Here is a 24,292-nt window from a genome sequence, read left to right as displayed (position 1 = left end):
TAAAATAACTGGCTCCAAATTTCTCATTCCCAGCCTCATTCCCTTCTACTGGGCAGAGAAGCCCACGGAACCCATCTCCACCCTCCAAGATAATGTCAAGGCAAACCAAAGCCTTAGTTGTCATTCCATTCAAATTTCCCTCAAACTGGCATTCCCCCTCACATAAACAGTGATAATTAAAAAAATAATTATTAAAAAGATGGCATAGAGCTGAAAAAAGGGGTAAATCACCATTTTTTAAAAAATGCCACCACCTTAACAATGATATTCAAGTCAGATATTCGTTTTATTCATGGTTAGCTGATCTGTGGAGATCACTGCTGTTACTGTTCTTGTTTTCTAATGACTCATTTGTTCTCACTTGGAGGACTAGGGAAGGCACTGTAAGAGTGAGGAAAAGCACAGGATTTTGGGTCAAACTAGGGTACAAATTCTAACTCTGCAACATAATAGAAAGCACTGGGCAGTGACAACCACAGATTTGGAATGATGATGACTAATAAATAAGTACTTATGTATATTAACCTGTCAACTATGTGCTAATACTGCATTGATAGCCTGCCTCTTCCAAGACATTTGATTTTCTGATTTAAGTAGTATGGCATGATGTATGTCATGCCTCAGAAACAGAATCAGCTGCACAAACATTCTTCTGGGTAACCATCCAGCTATCCAGTGTATATGTGTGGGGAACTGAACAGGAGTTATGAAAATAAGACCAAAAGTATTCAACCTCTCATTCTTAATTATCTCTTATCTTCAAAAGATAGATAGTGTATCTTGGGGAATCCACGCCATATATCTTTCCTTCATTACATTAGTTATCTATTGCTGTATCACAACCATCCAAAGCTCAGTGGCTTAAAACAATAACCATTCGTTAATGCTCAGGAGTCTGTGAGTCAACTAGGTAGTTTTGTTCATTTGGATCAGGACTGCTTGATCTTGATCTAGAATGGCTTTATCATATATTAGGGGGTTATTGTTGGCTCCAAGCTGGAACAGTGGGAATAACTGGGCCATATGTACCTCATCCTCTAGCAGGCTAGCTCTGGCTTGTTCACAGAAGGTCACAGGTTCCAAGAGCAACAAGATAGCAAGCCACAATGTGCAAGAACTTTATAAATCTCTGTGTCTTTTTAAATCATGTCACAAGGCCAATCTATACTCAAAGATGCTTTCTTTTGAGGGAAAAGCCACAAAGTCACATTACAAGGTCATGGACATACAGACAGAAAAGGCTGTATTTTTGCAATCTACTACATGCCATTTGATCATAATCCCAATCTATTTTCTTTTATGTCTACTGATACAGGAAGTTAGGAAATCTTTTACCTAATTCTATGTGGTTTTTTTCTCCTTACTCCATCAGGTTTCTTCTGGGTCCATTCAAGAAAGTGTGAAAGACCGAGTGATTGACTCAAGACTGCAGCTGTTTATCACCAAGCCTGGACTCTACACATGCATAGCTACTAATAAGCATGGAGAGAAATTCACTACTTCAAAGGCTGCAGCCACTGTCAGTATAGGAGGTAAGGTGGGTTTTCGCAATTGCTTGCTCCAGGAGGGGAGAAGAGTTGGCTCCATTCCACAAATATTTCATACTGGGAAAAATCTTTTTTTTAATACATTTTACTCCAGTCACTTTTGGCTTATTTTTATCCTCCATGTGAACACTCCATAATTGTTAATTTTGCTGATGTATTGCCTCAAAAACTATCCTCAGATACCTACTCAAGTGATGGGTAACAGCTTTCAAAAGCTTCCTTCCTTCGTTTCTTCATCCTTCCTTCCCTCCTTCCTTCCTTCTTCTTTTCCTCTTTTTGTCCCTTTCTTCCTCCCTTCTTCCCTTCTTTCCTCCTTTTCTTTTTTCCTTTCATTCTTTTTATCTTTCCTTTTCCATCTTTTCTTTCCTTTCCGTTCTCTCTCCTTTTCCCTTTCTCCTCTTTCTTTCTTTTGGGTTTATCAAACTTTCCAAGGCTCTCAAAGAGTAAGTTGGCAAGTATTTACCATGGTTGTGACAATGTCTTCATGGCTATTTCTTGAGGGCATTTTTGCTTAGGAGTATGTGACCTACCTTGTGGTCTTTCCCTTTCCTGTTTCATGCAAGTGATAGCAGGACTTACAGGTGTTTCAAGGAAAAGGGCTGATACATAGAGTTCTTGGATACTTGTGTTGGGTTTTGAAGGTTTATTTTTAAAATGTAAATGTCCCAAAGGCTTCTGAGAACATTTGTGGAATCCCTAGAGATGAAAATAATCCCTGTATCAGGAAATGCCCAGCATGTTATATTCATAGTATGTTCACTACACAAGCGTCAGCAGAAAGATGCTTGTGTACATGTAATTCAAGCATTGGTAGAACCAGTGCCAGGTTTCCAGAGCCTGGCATTTCTTACTACAGTGCCACTTCTTTCATCTGCCCTGCTGGGGAAATTTCTAGTAATGTTTGTGATGTTTAATATCAGGTGAACAGAGACCATGGAAAAATATATAGGGAGCATTGGTCAAAGCTGGACCTCTGAGGCATGCCCATGAAAGTAAGAGAAGATTCTAAAACTAAGGTCTTCTCCAGGAATATATGTGCCTATGTTGTCTTGAGACATCATATCAGTTATTCTAAAATTTCCACTGAAGGGAAAACATTTCTCCCAGAGAAAATGGGTGAGAATCCTAAAAGTAAATTCAATTCAACAAATAATAAAATGATTACTGGTTACACAGCACTTTGTTGTTTATAAAGTACTTTTACATGCATTTATTACATACACTGATTCAGGCCGTTGTGTTAGGTAAAGGATATAAACTTAATTAACAAATGGGATAATTAACAAGGAAGTCCCTGACTTTCAGGGACTTTAAATCTAGAAAGGAAGTCAATCAGCCATATATATATGATGGCAGAGACTATGTTCTATGGCAGATGCATAAACAGTGTACAGCAGAAAAAGAAAGGCTGTGCTTAAAGGAATGGAGCAGGAGTAATGAGTATGAGATGAAAAAGTGGAAGTGTATTCAGAAAACAGCAAGTCTAGAGCATGATGGGAACTGGGAGTGATGGGAAGAGTGAAAAAAAGTTTGAAATGTGGGCTCCAGCTGGGTTATGAAGAGTCTAAGTAGGTTGAATGTAGCCTTCAATCAATGGAAGTCATTTAATTATTTTAGAGGGGAAAAGTGTTATGGTCATATATATCCTTTATCAAATTAATAAATGTTGGGCCCTAGATGGTTTGGCTCAGTGGAAGAGTATCAGCCTGCGGACTGAAGGGTCCAGGGTTCAATTATGGACAAAGGCACATGCCCGATTGCAGGCTTGATCCCCAGTAGGGGGCATGCAGGAGGCAGCCGATCAATGATTCTCTCTCATCATTGATGTTTCTCTTTCTCTCACCCTTCCTCTCTGAAATCAATAAAAATATTTAAAAAATATATGTTGGTTGTCAGAAGTTTGGCAGGCATGGCAAGAAGTAAGGAGGCTATTCTAGGAGTCTAGAAAACTCATAAATGTCTGAACAACAATAGCCATTGGTACAGAGAGAAGAGAAGAGATGCATGGGACCAAGCAGAATAGAAATGATGGGATTTATTCGAATACTAGAGGCCTGTTGCACGAAAAGATTCGTGCAACACACCTTCCCTCCCCCTGGCTGCTGGCACCAGTTTTCCTCCGGCACCTGGGACCCAGGCCTTCGTTCTGGTCAGAGCCGCCTTCCAGCCCGCCAGCCCTGGGCCCCCCACGGGAGGGCCGGATGAGGGCGGGGTGGGTGGCGGGGATCGCCGCGGTCCCGCCCGCCAGCCACAGGTTGGGTCGCACACGGGACGCCCGCCGCCCCCGGTCACAGGTAGCAGGCCTGGATGGCGGTGGGGCAGGCGGAATGACGCTGTCCGCTGTGCCTACAGTATGCAAATTATCCGCCATCTTTATTGGCCATTAATTTGCATATCGTGCTGATTAGCCAATGGGAGGCGTAGCGAAGGTAGGGTCAATTACCATGTTTGTCTATTATTAGATTAGATAAAGTGTTTGAATATGACAATGTGGTAGAGGAATGAGTTAAGATGTGTCTGAGATTTTGAGGAAGGTATTTAGACAAATAATGATAGATAAAAACAAAACAAAACATAAGAACGTGAGAAGGTTCAGGAGATTAAATAATTAAAATTTTGATGCCTTTTAATTACTTGAGATTATTTTAGTTTCATTATGTTATGTTTTATATTTGATCAAGATCCAATGTTAAAAAAATCTCTCTCTTTCTCTCTGTGTGTGTGTGTGTAGAGTGAGAGAGAGAAAAAATGAACTGATCTAATCTAGTTAAATTTACACCTCCTCTGGGCAGAAAAGAAGAAATAATATTGTTAATCTTAAGAGAGTCTCAGTTCAGGAAATTATTAAGTCATTCAAAGGTTGATTCCCTGCCAGGATTCTTCCTGCCTTTCCTCTTCCCATCCCTTCCCTAGATGGCATGGGAGAAGGGGACTTAAATTTATGTACTGGTATCCTCTGGGCCCCCCCTGGTCTCCAGGGAAGTCTACAGCCAGAGCACTTATGATCTCATTTCTGGGCTTGGTTAGAATCCAGAGGACCTCCCCGGCTGGCTCAGCCCCTTTGAGGTTCCTCCTGTAGCAGCACAGCCCTCTGCATCTCAGTCAAATTCTTCAAGCCCCTCTCTAGAGGCTCTGCAAGTAGGTCACCCTGTCTCTCACTACTATGGAAGGCCTGTTGAATTCCAACCCAGCCCTTCTGATCCCTCATGGGGCCTGATGCAACTTCTGAATCACTTGCAAGTAACACAAAATCCAAGAGCGATTCAGACCTACCAACTTAGCCCTGCTCTCTACCCAACCATGTCATGTTACCATTTTTACACTAATGTGACCATCCCATGTCAGGGTAAGAGACCTTTATAAGATTTTCTGTTTCTAGCTTGCCAAATAAAACGGAGGAAAAATTCCCTATGCTTTTGGCTTTTTCCTTAATTTATCAATATACATCTCTTCTAGGATATTGGTCCAGAAAAAAGAAATCTATAAAATGTGTATCTGAATTCTAAATTTCCTTATTTCCCTCCTTTTCACAATATACCAAGCTGGAGGGACTTGTCACAAACTCCCCCTTTAGTGTAGCAACCTTCAGAGCTTACCCATAATAAGTACACAGAAGGTAGTGGCATGGCCAATAAGAAGAACCTAATAAAATGGGTATATTTGCCCGGAAAAGGCAGATTCATCACGTGGACATGATTTCTTGATGATGAAAGAACATGGTTGTCATCATATCATCTACAGCAACATTTCCCCTTCATCCCTATCCCAGCCCAAATGAGAACCTGATTCAATTCCATTAATAAATAGAATATACCAGCAGAGGAAGCTGTAATCTCCCTCTTCCTACCCCTACATCCCCCCACACTAAAAAAGAAAATCGTATTTTCTGACGGTAGAAAGAGCCCTAAGGTGTGGACAAGCAGCATAGAAAGGCAATGTCCCAGGGTTCAGGGAAGAGTGGTCAATGTTGAGACTAGACCAGAGAGAGGATGGGGGCAATCAGCAACAGCAGCCTAGGAAAAATAGCACTAGAATATGTGTGGTAAATGAATGGTGGGAGCAACTCATGGATTGGCACATAGCAGCAGAGAGGGCTTGAAATATGCTGCAGCAGCAAAGTTGAATGCTGGTGAGGAGCAGTGACCTCAGTAGGGGCAATGGAACCAGCAATGACTTGACTTTAGTCAATGAGCCTGAAAATGCATGTTGAGCAAGTGTTAGGTACTATACTTGAATCAATAAATTTTAATCCTTCTGCACATGGGAGAAAAAAGTTACCAAGACGAGGAAAGAGGAACTCCCTCCATTTGCTAAGTCATAAAAATATATAAGGCCCTTTGTTCAGCCTCTGATCTGTTTTCCCTGTGGATCTCACTGACTATGAGGAGATTTTAAGCTCCTCTACTTTGCCGAACATTTCCCCAGGAAGATCCAGTGAGGGTGTCTCAATGGTACAATGGAATAAGACCTCTGAACACCATGAGACATCTGCCATTTTCTCTTCATCACTTTGACTTTTTCTTTTAGTTAAACTTGCTAGATGTTTCATGAAGGTCCCTCTGCCATCACCGAGGAAATTACCTTCTAACTCTGCGGTGCTCCCTGGACCAATGTTCTACAGAAGTGAGGCCACTGTGGTGAAAGGAATCCGTTGAGTCACTCTAATTCAGAATCATTTCAAAGAAGCATGGTCTTATGCTCCCCCGATCTTCCATAGCTTGGCTGTGGCACCTGCTTTCTCTATTTCTTCTTCAGGTCACTCTCTCCTTTTGGCCTCTGGTGGGGCTGGCCAGAGGACCAGAGCTTGGAGTCAGATATGGTGCCTCCCTTTGACATTCTGGCAATGCTTCCTTACCTCAGACTCTTCTTTCTCTTATTTTTTCAACCCCATCCTCCCTTAGTGTTCTGTAGTCAACAGCCCCTTTGTCATATTCTTTGTGTCTCACTTAGAAGTTTTTGCTCCATGTGTTTATTTACTCATCCTGGCGGGGAAAACTGGAAATGGAAAAATCTGGTCTAGTGCTTAGGATTAAGTTTAATGATACTTATACTGTTTAAGGACAAGACAAGAAAAGAAAAAAAAAGATCAGCATTCATTTTCCCCAAACTCTTCCATGTGCTTGCCCAAATCCTTATGCATTGTTTAAGAAATATGATATACTCCTTTCTGACTCATTTACATTTGTTGTTAGTCATCAAAAGGAGTCAGAAAAACTTTTGGAACCTCTCCTTATGAACCAGGAAGTTGCATTTCCCCTCCAGTCACAACTCCAAAAGGTTCAAATCACAGGATAGTTGGCAAGATGCCTTCTCTTTGTCATCAGAAACCTGGGCCCTGTGGCAGAGTCCCAAACTCATTTTACTAGGCCAGCATTACTCTGATATCAAAGCCAGATAAGGACACTACAAGAAAAGAAAACTTCAGACCACTGCCCCCGATAAATACAGATGCAAAGTTTCTAAACAAAATATTAGTAAACTGAATAGCACATTAAAAGGAACATACACCAGGATCAAGTGAGATTTATCCCAGTGATGCAAATCAATAAATGTGATATACCACATTAAAAGAATGAGAGATAAAAATTATATGATTATCTCAATAGATGCAGAAAATGCATTCAACAAAATACAATATGTTATTATGATAAAAATTCTCAACAAATTGGGTATAGAAGGATCATACCTCAACACAATATGGGCCATATATGACAAACCCACAACCAACATTATACTCAACAATGAAAGATTGAAAGCTTTTCCTCTAGGATCAGGACAAAAAAGCCAATATAAGTAGCAACCTCATTGACATTGTTTTCTTCCACAATTTTTAAGAATATGACACCAAAAGCACAAGCAACAAAAGCAAAATAAATAAGTCCACTATTTTAAAATAACAAGCTTTTGCACAGCAAAGAAACCATCAACAAAATAAAAAGACAATATATGGAATGGGGAAAATACTTGCAAATCATGTATCTGGTAAGGAATTAATATCCAAAATATGTTTTAAAAAACCCTCATTCAACTTTAAAAAGGTAAAATCACAAACAACATGATTTAAAAAATGGATAGAGGATCTGAATATTTTTTGAAAGAAACAATGAAATATCACCTCATACCCACTAGAATGCTATCATCAAAAAGATAAGCATTAAAAAGTGTTGGCAAGGATGTGAGGAAAAGAGGACTTCTTGAGCACTGTTGGTAGGAATGCAAATTGATTCACCACTATGAAAAATAGTATAGAGATTCCTCAAGAAATTAAAAATAAACTGCTATATAACACAGCAATCCCACTTCTGTATTTATATCTAGGGAAACAAAAGACAATGAAAACAGGATATTGAAGAGATACTTGCACTCTCATGTTCTTTGCAGCATTATTCACAACAGCCAAGATATGAAAACAGCCTAAGTGTCCATCAACAAACAAATGGAAAAAGAAGATGTGGTGAATATACACAATGGAATATTATTCCGGCATTTCATGGTGGCTTTATAAGTTTTCTGTTTTTTTTTTTTCTTTTTTTAAAAATATATTTTATTGATTTTTTACAGAGAGGAAGGGAGAGGGATAGAGAGTTAGAAACATTGATGAGAGAGAAACATCGATCAGCTGCCTCCTGCACACCTCCCACTGAGGATGTGCCCGCAACCAAGGTACATGCCCTTGACCGGAATCGAACCTGGGACCCTTCAGTCCGCAGGCCGACGCTCCATCCACTGAGCAAAACCGGTTAGGGCCTGTTTTTTTCTTAAATTTTACTTTTCAATTACAGTTTGCATTCAATATTATTTTGTACTAGTTTCAGGTATACAGCAGAGTGATTAGACAATCATACTTTACTAAGTGTTTTCCCTAATATTTTCAGTACTCACCTGGCTATCTGATTTCATATTGATTAAAGGTATTTTGTTTTTGTCTTTAATAAAGGGGGAAAGGAAGAAGGAGTAACAGCCAGGAGCCACAATGATTGCTACCAGCTGTTCTGCAGTTAGGCATAAGAGCTAAGCACTCTTTATAATCAGGCAGCTTGCTTACATTAGAGTCGCTGTATGTTTTAGAAGAGAGCCAAATTTTTACTGACTTTCCCAGATAATTTAAAAAATACTACAAATATTGATGACTTTGGGGGATTTTAAAATACCTTGTTTTGAGATAAAAGCACTTGTTTATGATTGCAAGGTTCTTGGACCCCTTCCCCATCCTCCCTCCAAAGAAAATATGACTGGAGAAATTTCAGTAAGAAATGCATGGAACCCAGAATATGAGGGCATCCTCCGATTTTCTTCATATTCTTGAGACAACAATGCACCCTTAATTAATTATATTTTTCCTTCCTACTTGTCCTTGAGATAGAAACATATCTAAGCTTATTATATCCTCCCAAGTACTATGCCTGGATTCTCCTTGGCATTGGCACATATCCATGGTATTGAGTCCTCCTTTTACATCTTAAATTAAGGGCTCTTTCATATACATAACCTTGGCCTCCTCAAGTTTCAACAGGTTTCCCTGCTCAGCTGCCCTCAGAATCTGCCTTTACCTCTCTAAATTACATACCATTTCTCTGGAAGAATTTCCTGATGTCTCCTTCCACCTGTTCTATCTGTACAGTGGCAGAATTGGCATGAGGTTTGGGTTTCTGAGGTAGGTTGGTTTCTGAGCCTCATCATCAGACTCATTTAATAAAAAGCCCATAAAGACAAGTGTGGGAAACTGATATAGGGTTAAGCCTTGGACTGACCTACTGGCAAAGTCACAAACAAATCCTAGCTTAAAGGGCACAGTCCTCTTAGCATAATTAGGCTTGACCTTATAACACTCCCTAGATCTTATCTGGGAAAGCTAATGGGATGAGGAAGTGCAGGAAGTGTAACCATGGTCAAAACAAGTGAAACTCACAAGAACTGTGTAACTATGGTAACCACTACCTTGTTTACCCCTCACTATAAAAAGCTTGGTGAGGCCTGAGCACAGTGGAAGTCCTTCCTCTTGAGTTGGACTTGCTCGCCTGGTCCCCCAATATTTCCAAATTATCTTGTGTCTTTTCTATTTCATTTGTGTGCGGCTCCACTTCCAGACCCGAACCCTGAACCACGCAGGACGTGGAGGGAAACACTTACGACAGACAAGACTTACACACTCAAGGTTACAAAAACTTCATAGTCACCAACCCTCACAAATGCCAAACAGATGATTAGAAAGACAAACCTCTGAGTTTACAAGGTTTTTCAAGAAGATAGACTTCTCAGAGGAATTCATTTTATTTTTTTAATATATTTTTATTGATTTCAGAGAGGAAGAGAGAGGGAGAGCAAGAGAAACATCAATGATAAGAGAGATTCATTGATCGGCTGACTCCTGCATGCCCCCTACTGGGGATTGAGCCCACATCCCCCGCATGTGCCCTGACAGGGAATCCAACCGTGACCTCTTGGTTCATAGGTCGATGCTCAACCACTAAGCCACACCAACTGGGCAGGAATTCCTTTTAGAATCCTTGAAACTCAGCAAAAGAAGAACACCCAAATGGACCTGAAAACTTAAAAAGGAGTTAGACATTCTGTTAAGGCAAATGGGATTTAGTCAAAGCATATGTTTTACTTCTTACTTTTATGATGGGAATTGGGGGACAGGAAGACATAGATCAAGTATTTGGTAAAGAGTGCGAAGTTTTAGATTTCCTATACAAAAAGAGATGAAATCATTCAGAGATGCTGGTAAATTACACCCTTGCAAGGGTCTTCCTGCCTTGGGAAAGTCCAAGTTGGGTCCATTTCTGCCACTAGCTCCATAACTCACTTGAGGAGAGGGGCCCTTTTCTCAGTGCCCTGAGCTTTCACACTGTGGGCATAAGTTATGGGCCCTGTGTGAAATGAAAATGCAGGGTCTCTTGTTAAAAAATGAAGTATTTCAAGAAGGTGACAACAGTGCGGTAAACTAAGCATATAGTCCTTCTGAGCGCAGGACGCTGTGTGGCTGCACAGGTCACATGGCTGTGAGGCTAGTGTGTCTGTGGAAATAACAGTTTTCTCATCTCTTCTTCTCTCCTCTACACCTCCCTGTCACCTCTTCCCACTTAACCTCCATATCTTACTTTCTGGATGAAAAGTCCCTGGGTAGCTAATGGAGGTATATTCAGAGCTACAACACTGACTGCACTGATGGCTCCCATGGTTGCTTTGACTTGAATTCAGTTCCTGGAGACACTCAATATTTTCTTAATCTTCTCCAAATCTGCCTGTTAACATGGTATCTGGCCTCCTAGCAGAAGCAGAGAACGTTCCAGAAATTTAAGAAATTAGAGTTATCAAAGCTCTCTCTTGCAACCATAAAATGAAAATGCACTAATTTTTGCTTCTTTTCCCCTTTAATTTGATTTCCTGTGGGAACTTCCTTTCCTGTTATAAGAATGGAGGTAAGACATTGTTATTATATCAATGTTTTGTTTTGTTGATTTTTAATTTTTGTTTGACATGCCATCTATTGTCTATTTGCTGAGCACTGTAATCTTTCAGAAACTTTCTAATTTCAAATCCTTTTAATACTCTTACAAGGTGATGATGAAAATGGAGATGATAACATCTATTGAATAACATCTATGGTGTATCAAGCACTGTTTTTGGGGTTTTATATGCATTACTTAAAGTTATCCTCAGGAAATCCCTATGAAATAGGTACTATTATTATCCCTATTGTACAGAAAAGAAACTAAGAGAGTTTCTTTGAACTGGAGAGTTCCAGTGACTTACAGAGCTAGTAAATTATAGGCTTGGAAAGAGAACCCAGAACTGATTCCCAAACTCTCCCTCATTGCTTTATCCTGTAGATAAGAAAGTATCACCTTGTAATATAATATTTGGCAATTTATAGTGTTTTATTTGCAGTAAAATTGACTTTCATAAAAACTAAATTTACAAATGATGAAACTGATATTAAGAATAATTAATAATAGTAATAGCGATAATAGCAGCTAAGTTTTGTGGTATATTTATGATTGCCACCTTTCTCATATCAACATTTCAGCAATTTTATGGGGCAAGCACTATTATCACTATATTTTTATATGCGGAACTTGTTGCACCAAGAATTGTCACAACTGCATAGCAAACTACAAAGCCTCAATCTGATCTCAGGTAGACAGATGCAAGAACTTAGATTGGTAACGACTATACTAACCCAGTTAGCACAGTAACTGAGCAGGATCTAAACCACCAATCACTCTTCCTAATTACATGGAATGAAAGAACACATTCCATACAAAAATTTGGTTCATTATCTTGTCCCAATTCATATAGATTTAACCTACTCATTTATCACAGTTCTAAGAGACAGAGTTCTGATCCTTAAGAATTCTACAGTGAAGCTGAATAAGCTACTGAGGGGACATACAACATAAACATGATAAGCATGGTAAAAGTTAAATTAAAATGCAGGCCACCAACAGACCCTTAGCACACCTGTTCTCTCTATGCATTTTTAAACCACTCACTCTATTCCTGGCACTATATAAGAAAGTAATGAATCAAAACAATTCAACATATTAATGGAAGCACATACAAATTCCAAGGTCTCAAGAACAGAAGTAGATCATTCACATGCACATAAGTGCAAATGAAAAATTTTACACTCATTAGTAGTCAAATAATGCTCATTAAATAAAATTCCATACCATTATTCACTTGTGATAACACAAGCACTCTCAAACTCTGTTGGTAGGAAGAAAATTACAATAACCTTTCTAGAGAGCATTTGGCAATTTTTATTAAGAAACTTAAAATGGTTGTATCTATTCATTGGATAAATCCACTTTTAATAATTTATGTTAGGGAAATAATAAGTGTATGAACAATAAAATCCAAAACAATTTTTTTCTTTTATTTATTAGTGAAATGTATGAGCAATTTCAATATCTACCAATAAGATAAATTGATGTGATTTTAGAATGTTTTTGAATAACATAATGGCATAGGCAAATGTTTACATCATGCTAAGTAAAAATGCACTATATAAAACATTTATAAAATAATTCTAATTGTAATTATGTACACCATGTATACTACCTATAGTATATATAAAACTGTATATATTACTCTCATGTATATACGGATTATAACTGATATATGTACAAATATTCAAAGTGTATATATTTGGCTAATGTAATAAATTTTCAAAATTTTTTAATTTTAATTTTGTCTTTACATCACTCTCTGTTCTACAAAATAAATAGATAGTAATTTTAGTCAGAAGAAACACAAGAGGTATTTTTCAGAGGAGGCCATGTGCTTCTTACTTGAGGACACTGGGTCTGGCATTTCAGAAAAATGACATTTGATCTATGTTTTAGAGCAGGGGTTGGCAAACTTCTGCAAAGGGCCGGATATTAAATATATTTGGCTTTGTGGGGCCTATGGTCTCTATTGTCACTGCTCAATTCTGCTGTTTCAGGGTAAAAACAGTATGACCACTCATAAATGATTGAACGTAGCTCTGCTCCAATCAAACTTAACTTATGGAACTGGCATTGGAGTTTCATATAATTTTGACTTCTTTTGTGTGTGTTTTTCAACCATTTAAAAATATAAACACCATTCTTAGCTCATAGGAAGTATAAAAACGGGGAGCAGGTTGAATGTGACCTGTGGGTTGTATTTGTTGACTGCCTTAGAGAATGAATCATGTACAAAGTCACTAGGCATGAAAGAATAAAATATTCCAGTTTGCTTTGGAGACTGGAAGTGGCATAGAACCCTGCTCATAACATTGTCGGGTAAGTGCAATGGGAGACCAGACAGTGGGGATAGAGGGAAAGGAGATTTTTCCACATCAAAGGAGGTACAGGTGGGCCACCCTTAAGGAGGCCAGTAGAAGGTGTGGATTTTCACTGGAGTAGTGGGGTTGCCTTATCTCAAACAAACCACAGCTAGTCCTCTGCATGGACAAGGCATTGTGTTCAAAGGGAATGGAGGTCTCCCTCATAGAAACTCTACAGTCACTTTTAAAAATGTGACATACATTTTAAAGCAGAGAGAATAAGAGTAAATGGTGTAGTGAGACTCCTTTAAGTACTCCATTTGACCAAGGAAAATTGTGTGTAATAAAAGAAGTTAACGGGGGACTTGAGATCAAATATCCAAAGAGAGAAACTTTACAGAAAGGAAGATCAGCCAGGTTTAGTTTGTCAGGAGAGAGAGAGGACTGGCTACATGAGAAATATTAACTAGCATTTTTGGAGACAGTCCGGCAGATCATTCCAAAATAACTAACATTCTGCGAACAGATCCCTGTGACCTCTGCCCCACTGTTCAAATGAACAACAGGACCAGCTGCTTCTGGTGTTGCTCCAAGGGCCTTCCTAAGAACTGCTTGCGGACAGGGTGGGGTCTCCTCACTTGCAAAAGACAACAGGAGACAACAATGGAAGTTATTTGCATTTATCTTGTCCCCTAAAGTGCTGGTGTGAGCTCCTTTTAAATTTTGTTTGATAGGGTTAGGAGGTTGAGTAACAAAATGGCCCAATATGCCTTTGTGTTTTGCCTCTAAAACTTAATAACTACATAAAATTTGAGGTTTATAAAGTCTGCAAAAGAAGAGAGAAAAAAGAAAAGTTGTTTCAACTCTGAAACTATGACTGGGCAGTCTCTGTCTCTCTCCACTTATAATGTATATGTACATATATCATATGTATAAAATGTGTGTATTTGATCCTGTATATTATTTCTTACATTGTAGAGCTAATCCTAGTAAGTCTTTAATGCTTCCAGAAATATTACAAAGACAAAGAAAATTAATATGAACCATATACTTTGTATTTTACGGTTTTCCCCAGCATGCAAAGGGTTTGCACAGGCTAATTTACTTCAAGCTGATAGAAAAGCCAAAACTGCAACCAAAGTTTCATTTCTATTAAAGACTTATTCTGTTTTTTTCTTTTGATTTTTATTTATTTTTTGCATTATGTAGCTAATATTCAAAAAGAAATGAAGACTCAATACTATCAAGTCAACTGAAGTTGTTAAAAAAAATGTAGGGCTTTTTAGGAGACGCAGCAGAAAATCAGAATGAGAGATTATTTAGTAACTGACTTAATAATCCTTATCTCTGAGGCTATTTTCACTTATTTTTCTTTTCTTCTTTTTTTTCAGTTTCCAATGTTTTCTTAAAAATGTTTTTTTGTTTGTGTGATTAAAGAAAAAATTATGAGTGCTTTTAATTTAAAAAATACAGAAAAAATAAAGAACAGTTATTCAATAGTTAACGTGTGACAGCAAAGCATGCATAAACCCTTCTCAGCTCAGAGACAGTGGGGGAAATATTGAACTTTTACATTACAGTTTTTTCCTGTTAAGTGAAGAGTCATACCTTCACTTATCCACCCTCCCTTTTACCAAGATATTATATTAATATATGAGACCATTTTGTAAACCTGTTTGAGCTACTTCTGGTTATTAGGTATTATTATTCAGTTTCTTAAAAGCACCACATTGTGCTTCTCTTAAACTTTCTTAGTGTTATCTTAGACCGAGTTCCTTCCCTAAGAGGTGGGGTTTTCGCTATTTCTCTGGGTGTCTTCCCAACCTTACCTGGCCCAAGTTTTCATGGGAGTTTTGTATTTTCTTATTCAAGGCCTTTATTTTAAAAACCTGTAACATGCTAGAAGTAACACAGTCAAATTCATGTAGACCAATTAGGAAAAGGCAAGTATGGATTAGAGGAAAATTTTATATTACAAAACATTATAAGTATATTGTTTCTTGGAAGTTCATTGTTTTACCTGATTGAGTTGTATCTCATTTAATAGATTTGCTTTTAAAAAGCCAATAGTGGTTTCTAATTAAAGTATCAATTTTTCAAATTCAAATGGGTTTTCTTAACACTTTAAAAATTTGGCACAAATTCTAATTTGCTTAATTTTCTTGTCTTAGAATCCTTTATATAAAGATAATAAAATGCTAACTTCCAACAGTTATACAAATTAAATGAGAATACAACTTAAGAATTGTATGTCATTATTAAAGATAGAAATCTGATGAAAGGCATAAGGATGTATTGAAACCATCATAGTGCCTACACACAAGTGCTCAATAAGTATTTGTCAAGTGAGTATAGGAATTAATATAATTCCCAACACTCCATTAAGGAGGCAGTGAATATGTGAAGGAAATACCAGCAGCGTTGCCTATTTGCCCTATTATTCTCTTCAATTGCTATAGCGGATAAGCTTTTAACCTTATTTTTGTGCTAGCACTATAGAACTTAGTTTTTCTCCACATAAATTTATCCATTAATGCACAATAATCTAAGTTCAGAATAACTATTTACATCACTCTACAGATTAGGATATTGGGACTCTGAGTGTCTGTATGACTTTCCCCAAGACAGATGATGAGAAAGTAGCAAAGCTAAAGATGCTCTTCACTCCTCTGAGAGCCATATCCTATGCTTTCTCTCCACTTATGCGGCTTTCTTTATATTCTTTAACTAGAGGCCCAGTGCACAAATTTGTGCACGGGTGGGGTCTGGCCAGCCCTGCCCCGATTGGGCCGGCTGGGGGGAGGGGCTGTAGGAGGTTGGCCAGCGGGCCCCACCCCCGATCGGGAAGGGGGGGTGGATGGGGGCCAGGGCTGGCTGAGGGGAGGGGCCACAGCCAGCCCTGCCCCCCACAGTGCATGTCATAGCGACTGGTCGTTCGGTCATTCTGGTAGCTTAGCGTTTTATATATACAGATGGAATGCTGGGAAGATGGGTGAGTGAGAGAATCTGAGTATGGAAAGTGTCTCAAAGTTGTATGTATGCTACAAAATCCAAGTATTTAACTATCCTAACACAGATAAACTGTAAAGCTTTGGATCAGAGTATTTATTATGCTAGATTATTTTTTAATCATCATGATGAATATGTTTTTTTATGTATTTGTTTGCCTATGTCAGCTTATTTGTAAGAAGAATCTCAGATTGCTTAACTAAGAGCATTCAAATTCTATGTATAAAGATCCCCACAGTTTCCAAAGCTTCCCACATCCATTATCACATCTGATCCTCATTATAGCCCTCTGGAGTAAGCCAGAGGTGACATAATTGCAGGTGGAAATGTGAAGACAGTATTCACATGGAGCATTTCAACCAATTTGCTAGTGCAATTTTCTCCTATTTCTGTAATGTAGATGTGGAAACTGGAGAAAAAAAAAAGCAGACTGAATGCTAAGAAAAAGCATGTGATTGGGAACACTGTTCACTGCTTCTTTCAGTAAACCACAGAAAGATAACAAAGGCTACTGCGCCCAGTACAGAGGGGAGGTGTGTAACACTGTCCTGGCAAACGGTGCTCTTGTTTTCTTCAACAACTCCTACGCGGACCCTGAGGAGGCCCAAGAACTACTCGTGCACACCGCCTGGAGTGAACTGAGAGCAGTGAGCCCGTTCTGCCGGCCAGCTGCGGAGGCTTTGCTGTGTAACCACATTTTCCAAGAATGCAACCCTGGGGTTCTACCTACTCCTATACCCATTTGCAGGTAAAATTAAAAGTAAATAAATGGGTGAATGTATTTGACTGTCTCCAAACAGGAAGAGTTTTCAAAAGTGGAAGCTGTCTTGTGCATTAGTAAAGGCAAAAACTGGCTTTTGTCCAAAATAGAAGGCAATTAATTGGATAAAACTCCTACCATGTAAATCACTGATGATACCTTATAATACGAGGGTCCTGAACTTCTAGAAAACGTTGTAAAGGTATAATATTCTGTTGCCCTTGTTATTGTTCACATTATCATATTCTTAAATATCCTTGCTTTCTATGAAATTAAAAAAAATCTAAACTAATATGGATCTTATTAGTAAGCCAAGAGAGAAAAGGGAAAATAAAACTACATTACAAGTGTTTCAGCATTATTTGCCAATAAATATGAGATTAAGATGAGCATTTCAGAATATTACTTTATATTATGTGTAAATATATATATATATATATTTTTAAATATATTTTTAATGATTTTAAAGAGGAAGGGAGAGAAAGATAGAAACATCAATGATGAGAGAGAATCACTGATAGGCTGCCTCCTGCATGCCTCACACTGGGGATCAAGCCCACAACCCAGGCATGTGCCCTGACTGGAAATCAAACCTTGACCTCCTATTTCATAGGTCAATACTTAACCACTAAGCCACACTGGCTGGCTGTATATATTTTAAAATACATTCCACCCACTATTTTAATTTAAGTACTGACACTCTTGTCTCATATGGGAGCAGGAGGAGAAGCAGGGAAGCACACAGCAAGGGACAGGCCTCAGCTTTTCCGGAGCGGGGGCTGGGTAAGGACTCCCAGGCCCTCCTGTAGCCTGCCAGGAAAGTTGTGCGGTTCTGTTTTGAAAGACAAGCATGCAGAGTGAGGACTGTGTTTCTCAGGCCCTGCCCATTAGCCCCGAGATTAGAGGAAAATTTCCCAGGATGGAAGCTGACTGACAATGATCCATGACTTTAGTGTGTGTGTTTTTAAAACTCTGTATACCTTGTTTCGGCACCTTTGTAACTACTATAAAGCTGAGAGGAGACAGTTTATAGATTCCTAATCTAATACCTTTTGAAATTGAAAGCTGGTATTTTTTCCAAGAAAACTGTACTTCACATGTCATCTTACTTTTAAAAGTAGCATTAATTATGTCTTACAAACAAAATGAGACACCATTTCATCTGACAGGATAATATATTCCATAAAGCCTCATATTATTTACAATAAAACAGTCCTTTCAAAAACCCTCTTGTGAGAACAATGTGCTAGGATGATGTTTTGAAAATAAAGAATTTAGGCACTGCCACAAATTTGGCGCTAACATGCCATGACTCATCAAGTGTTGCTCTTCATCAACTGTTTTAGAGAATACTGCCTGGGGGTGAAGGAGCTCTTCTGTGCAAAAGAATGGCTGGCTCTGGAAGAGAAGACCCACAGGGGACTCTACAGACCTGGGCTGCATCTGCTCTCGGTGCTCGACTGCAGCAAGCTCCCCAGCATGCACTGGGACCCGCGGGCCTGCACCAGACTGCCATATTTAGGTAACAGAGTCCTCGCAAGACTTTGGAGGTTAAGAGACAGTTACTGGTATTGAAGAAACTAAGGTGTGCACTTCAATCTCCTAATATTTCTAGGCATTTCAATTTTTTTTTTGAGTTCTGCCTCCCGTGGATACCTAATAACAGAATCCTAATTGCACAGGCTAGTATAAGGATTTACTTCATTTGTTCTAAGAGAAATTAAAGAGCACTTCTAACTGCTGCTTGAGAGCTTACCTTATTTCAGAAGGGGATCTTAGGAGAGCTTGTACTATTTTCTGGAATGTGCAGAGAAATGGCTAAGGAACTGAATAAAAGAATAAAGTCCTCTTTCTTAGCCAGTGCAGCAGATTTTTAAGCATGCAAAAATAAGCCACATGTTTGAAAGTGCTGACCTCCCAAAACAAAGCTGGATCCCTGCATGCTGCTTTAATGAACTTTGTGAGGAACTCTAACAGCTGGCTTAATTTCCAAGACGCAATCCTTTCACATTTAACACAAAGAATGTTTTCCAGTTGCATATCAAAGAGCTGAAAGAGAACTTGCTGTTCTTAGCACTCTCACAGAATATATGAGATATCTGGATGCTCACTTAAAACAGATTTTTATCCTTTCCCCCTCAGATTTTAAAAAAGAAAACCTAACAAGTAAGTAATTTTGTTTGTGCCCTTGAAACCTTCTGTGTATGTAAGTAGAGTCGTGCATGCGTATTCACACTCATACTTCATAATGTCCAGAACAAAATCTACAGATCCTTTTCAAGGTAGTCACCCAAGGTAGAGCATGAAGAAAAACCATTGGTCTCAGCTTGCAGCTTCTAATTAGGCCATGGAGAGCAGCATATTTAGTGAATGATACAAATGATATCTCCTACCTCAAGATTATTAGCTTGCTTGATCCCTTACTACAGCGGTTCTCAACCTGTGGGTCGCGACCCCTTTGGCGGTCGAGCGACCCTTTCACAGGGGTCGCCTAAGACCATCCTGCATATCAGATATTTACATTACGATTCAGTAGCAACATTACAGTTATGAAGTAGCAACGAAAATAATTTTATGGTTGGGTCACAACATGAGGAACTGTATTTAAAGGGCCAGAAGGTTGAGAACCACTGCCTTACTAGTACATGGCTATAAAATACACCAAATTGAAAATGTCACTTTTGACTTTGCTTTCATGATTTTTGTATCAGCTAATTATCTAGAGTGAAAACAAATATCTTTTTCTTCATTGAGCCAATTCACGATCTTTACCTGTGATAACAGATCCCTCTTTTGGAAGATAGGTGTTGTTTTTAAGACAGCTAATTTCCAATAAAAAGTTTACAGGGACAAATCAAATAATTTTAAAATGGCTGTCTCAAAATTCCTGGGAAAGAATTCAAAAAGTTTGCTTGAAAAGGGATGTCCTAGAAACTAACTTGTATCGGAGAGTGCTTTAACCTACAAAAATGCAGAAATCTTCAGAATGATACTAGAAAAGTTTTTCATGTCAGTCAGCTTCCTCTGATTTGAGTGTTCTGAGACTTAAATCATAATTAGTTCCTGTGATACATATTCCAAACCTAATCACCTCTGCATTTGGCTAAGTGCCAGCACTTGATTTTACTGGCTTACTTAAAGGACTAAGACTTAAAATATTTAAAAAAAAAATGCTACTGGCTGCAACTGAATGCCTCAGAGTTTTTAAACAAGAGCAGTTAGGGAAAACCAAGAACAAAAAAATCTATTATTCTGAAAGCCTGTCAAATTGTTATTCCCAAATTGAAGGAATGAAAAAGAAATGTTTCTAGTCTGTGTCCTAAGCAGTCGAAGTTTACTTTGATTGGACTTTTAATTGTTGACTGAGGTCTATGTTATCCTTCAACTGTTTACTCTTTCATCCATTTAAGCAGTTCACTGAAGGTTTATTGTGTGGAAGGGACTGACCTTTAATCCTAGATTAGATAGGAATAACACGCACAAAAAGCACCCATATTTCTGCCTTTTACGCCAATTATAAAGATATAAGTATGAATTACCTAAAAACTCATTTTCTATTCTTAAAAAATCAGTTTTACAAATTAATGAGACAAAAAAACAAACAACAGTGGTAGTTACTAAAAGAAAAGGGGGTTGGGGTGAGGTCATAAAGGGTAAAGGGGGTCCAATATATGGTGACGGTGGTAAAAACACAATGCAATATACAGGTGATTTATTATAGAATTTTACATTTGATATCTAGCCTTACCTATAGACACTCCCCAACTCAACAATAAAACTTTTACTAGTAGATGTACTTTTAGAAAGGCACCACAACTGTTTGGTTTGGGCCCTGATACATGTTATTCCTTTTTTAGAGAATACTATCTCTCCACCGCCATACACAGACAGACACCTTCAACTGGTATTGCCTGTTCACTCTTTATATTTAACTTTGTTACTTACCTAGAAAATGTATCCTGTATGCCTAGACCAGGAATGGGCTGCCCCTGGATGTTCACAAGCATCCTGTTCTTAACATTCTTGTATCACTTTTTACACTTTATTATAATTACCTGTTTACTAACTTTTCCAAGTTAAATACATTTTAAATATATTTTTATTTATTTCAGAGAAGAAGGGAGAGATAGAAACATCAATGATGAGAGAGAATCATTGATAGGCTGCCTCCTGCATGCCCCCTACTGGGGATCAAGCCCACAACATGGGCATGTGCCCTTGACCGGAATAGAACCTGGGACCCTTTAGTGCAGTGGTTGCCAACCTTTCAAACCACGGGCCACTGGTTGGTGACCGCTGCTAGTCCACAGGCTGATGCTCTATCCACTGAGCCAAACCAGCTAGGGCCCAGTTAAATACTTTAACACTAAGATGTGTCATGTTCACTACAGTATTCTTGATACCTAAGAATCAATATTAATTTAGGGGATACATTAATGTATGAATGAATGAGTGAATAAAATTCCCCTGAAGTTCAGAGGAAAAGGATCAAGAGATAAAATCATGATGAGAAGATGCCCGGTAGTGTGGTTCTGTGGTTGTGTGTCAACCCATGAAGGGGTCATAGTTGGATTCCCAGTTAGGGTACATGCCCAGGTTGTGGGCTCAATCCCCAGTAGAAGCATGCAGGAGACAGCTGATCAATGATTCTCATCATTGATGCTTCTATCCTTCTCTCACTCTCTCTTCCTCTCTCTGAAATAAATAAAAACATTTTTTAACAATCATGTTGAGGAGAGAAACTTTAAATCCAAATTGATTATTTCAATCCAAAGATACAACTAATGTCACTCTAGGGAAGACCAGAGCAATAGATCAGAAACAATAATCAAGGAAAAGCAAAACAAAACTATCCCTAAAGGAAGAAGTAATTAAACCCATAAAACAAAACTATTGTTTAAACTATGTCAATTCTTGCATTTAGAAAATAAATCATCCTAAATTATCATGGATTATCCTCTTAATATGCCACTGAATTCTATTTTCTGATATTTTTTTAGGAAAAACTACCCTTATATTTATTAATGAAATTACACTACAAACTTTATGAATTACATTACATTTCCTTGCATGTTAAATATGGTATGAACTGCTCGGTAAAATACAGATACAAAAATAGTCACTTCTCCCTGTCTTTTAATGACTGCCCCATCTTTATTATTAGCAGCTCTCCAGTTTAGCGCCCCCCCTTTTTAATTAAATTCAAAATATCGTGGCAGTTAACTGGTTAAATTTCCTAGTTATAGCTATATTCAGATTTTCTAATTCTTCAAATTTAATAATAGCATTTCCCTTAAGATTTAAAAAATGTAATTATTTTATTTTCATTGACCTTTGAATCTATTGTCTAATTCCTTCAACATTCCTAATTCGTATGTTTGTGCCTTTCCTATGTTTTTAAAATTAAAATTCCATTGATTAGGCTACTTAATATTTATAAGACCAACTATTCACCTATTTTAAATTCTATCATTTGTGGTATATGTATTCTAACTTATTAATTTCTCCTTGTACATGACTGTTACTTTATCTTCTATTTTCCTTTGTTTTCTGTAGTTTTTGTTTCCTTTCCAAAGTCTGGGGATAAATGTTTAGTTCTTTCTTTTTTTTATCTAATGGAAAGAGATAATGCTATGAGTTTATCATTTAGCACAGTTTTGGCCAAATTCCATACCTCCTATTAGTAAGTCATTTTCTAATTGGTATCTATGGCTACTTTTTACTCTATGATGGAAAAGATACTGAATATATTTTCTTTTTTTAGATGTCCTATTGGATTTTATTTAATCTATTTAATTGCATTTTGGTCAAATAAGGGATCTGCATAATTTCTGCTTTTTTATTTTATTGAGATTTTCCTTGGTGGCCTGACAAAAAGATCATGTCTGTCACTTTTCCACAAATATTTCAAAATAAGGTTTATTCTCTCTTTTTAGGGTATAAATTTCATTCTTTACTAGTAAAACTTTCCTGTTAATTATATTATTAAAATACTCTGTATCCATGTTCTTGTCTTTACTTAATCAATTAAAAGGACTTAAAATATAATTAATATGATTGTTTTATAGATATCTAATGTACTTTGCACTCGACTGAGTGATATGCATATGGCATCTTTTGGTTTCTAGCAGTAATGCAGATTTCACCTCATTTTTATATTGCATAGACCTTTTGAATGGGAGTTTGACAGTGGCCAATTTTTAGATGAACTAACTGCTGCTCATTTGTGTCCCAATTTTTCATCTTCTTCCATTAATTTTATTCTGTTTGTAAAACAACAGTATAAAGCTCAGCTTTAGACAACCCTGACTTCAAGTATAATTTCATTAAAAGACTTTATTTAATAACAAATTCCACAATTGCTGTCAGGTCGCAAACAACATGATGCATTGGAAAGAGCACTAGTCCAGGATCTGTTGTTTGTTTTTTTATGGACAACTATTTGTTCTGCTTTTATTTGTTATTTTTCATATTATTGCTAGTATTACAGATATCTACCCCCCCCCCCACTCCCCTCATCCTCAGACTCCCCCAGGTCTATATTTTTTGGTCGTGACCAAAAAAGTTTTTTTTCTCTAAGTCTCATTTTTTAAATTTTATGCTCCTGTAAGCTGGATTTACTTTCAATTGGACCTCACTGGAGCCTTAAAATTAGACTTTATAGATATATATCCAGGGAGAATCTGATATATAAAAACATATTCTTAAAATTAAATTTAGTTTACTGATTGCTTGAATACAAAAGTTGCAATTTAAAAGTTTAAGGCTGAATGACAAGCATTATTATTTACTTTCAGCATTCCCATCAATGACATCCTCAAAGCCGAGTGTGGACATTCCAAATTTGCCTTCCTCCTCCTCCTCCTCCTTTTCTGTCTCACCTGCATATTCCATGACTGTAATCATCTCTATCATGTCCAGCTTTGCAGTATTTGCGCTTCTTACCATAACCACTCTTTATTGCTGCCGAAGGCGAAAACAATGGAAAAATAAGAAAAGGTGAGGTTCTAGTTTAATCTAACCACATGCAGTAATGTTTTAAAACCTACATATTTAATATTGGAATAGGGGGTGGGAGGTGGAATACATATTACTGCCATGCCAGTCTTTTTATGACATCCATGACATTGCTTTAAAATTAAGCACCCCACCATGATCTTTAAAATATCAGTAACTTTTTGCATAGGATCACATGTCCTCAGGTTGACATTTTCA

At 37.8% G+C, this 24,292-nt stretch overlaps 1 protein-coding gene across 6 annotated transcripts in view; it reads left to right on the top strand.

The window, feature by feature from the left end:
* Window positions 1-24,292, top strand: part of MUSK (muscle associated receptor tyrosine kinase) — a 65,110-nt gene that overhangs the window by 36,741 nt on the left and 4,077 nt on the right. For 2 of the 6 annotated variants that reach the window (XM_006088034.3, XM_023753216.1), the window contains 6 exons: window positions 1,373-1,532; window positions 10,966-10,972; window positions 16,802-17,065; window positions 18,424-18,599; window positions 19,220-19,243; window positions 23,875-24,076. In XM_006088034.3, the coding sequence (XP_006088096.1) occupies window positions 1,373-1,532; window positions 10,966-10,972; window positions 16,802-17,065; window positions 18,424-18,599; window positions 19,220-19,243; window positions 23,875-24,076 (833 nt within the window). The remainder of the gene's footprint in view (window positions 1-1,372; window positions 1,533-10,965; window positions 10,973-16,801; window positions 17,066-18,423; window positions 18,600-19,219; window positions 19,244-23,874; window positions 24,077-24,292) is intronic. The other 4 variants (XM_023753218.1, XM_023753217.1, XM_023753220.1 and 1 more) reach the window with 2 other exon arrangements.

The sequence above is a fragment of the Myotis lucifugus genome, unplaced genomic scaffold (assembly GCF_000147115.1).
Source record: "Myotis lucifugus unplaced genomic scaffold, Myoluc2.0 scaffold_43, whole genome shotgun sequence".
NCBI classification, from domain to species: domain Eukaryota; kingdom Metazoa; phylum Chordata; class Mammalia; order Chiroptera; family Vespertilionidae; genus Myotis; species Myotis lucifugus.
The sequence above is the reverse complement of the archived record's forward strand: the minus strand, read 5'-3'. Positions and strand labels throughout refer to the sequence as shown.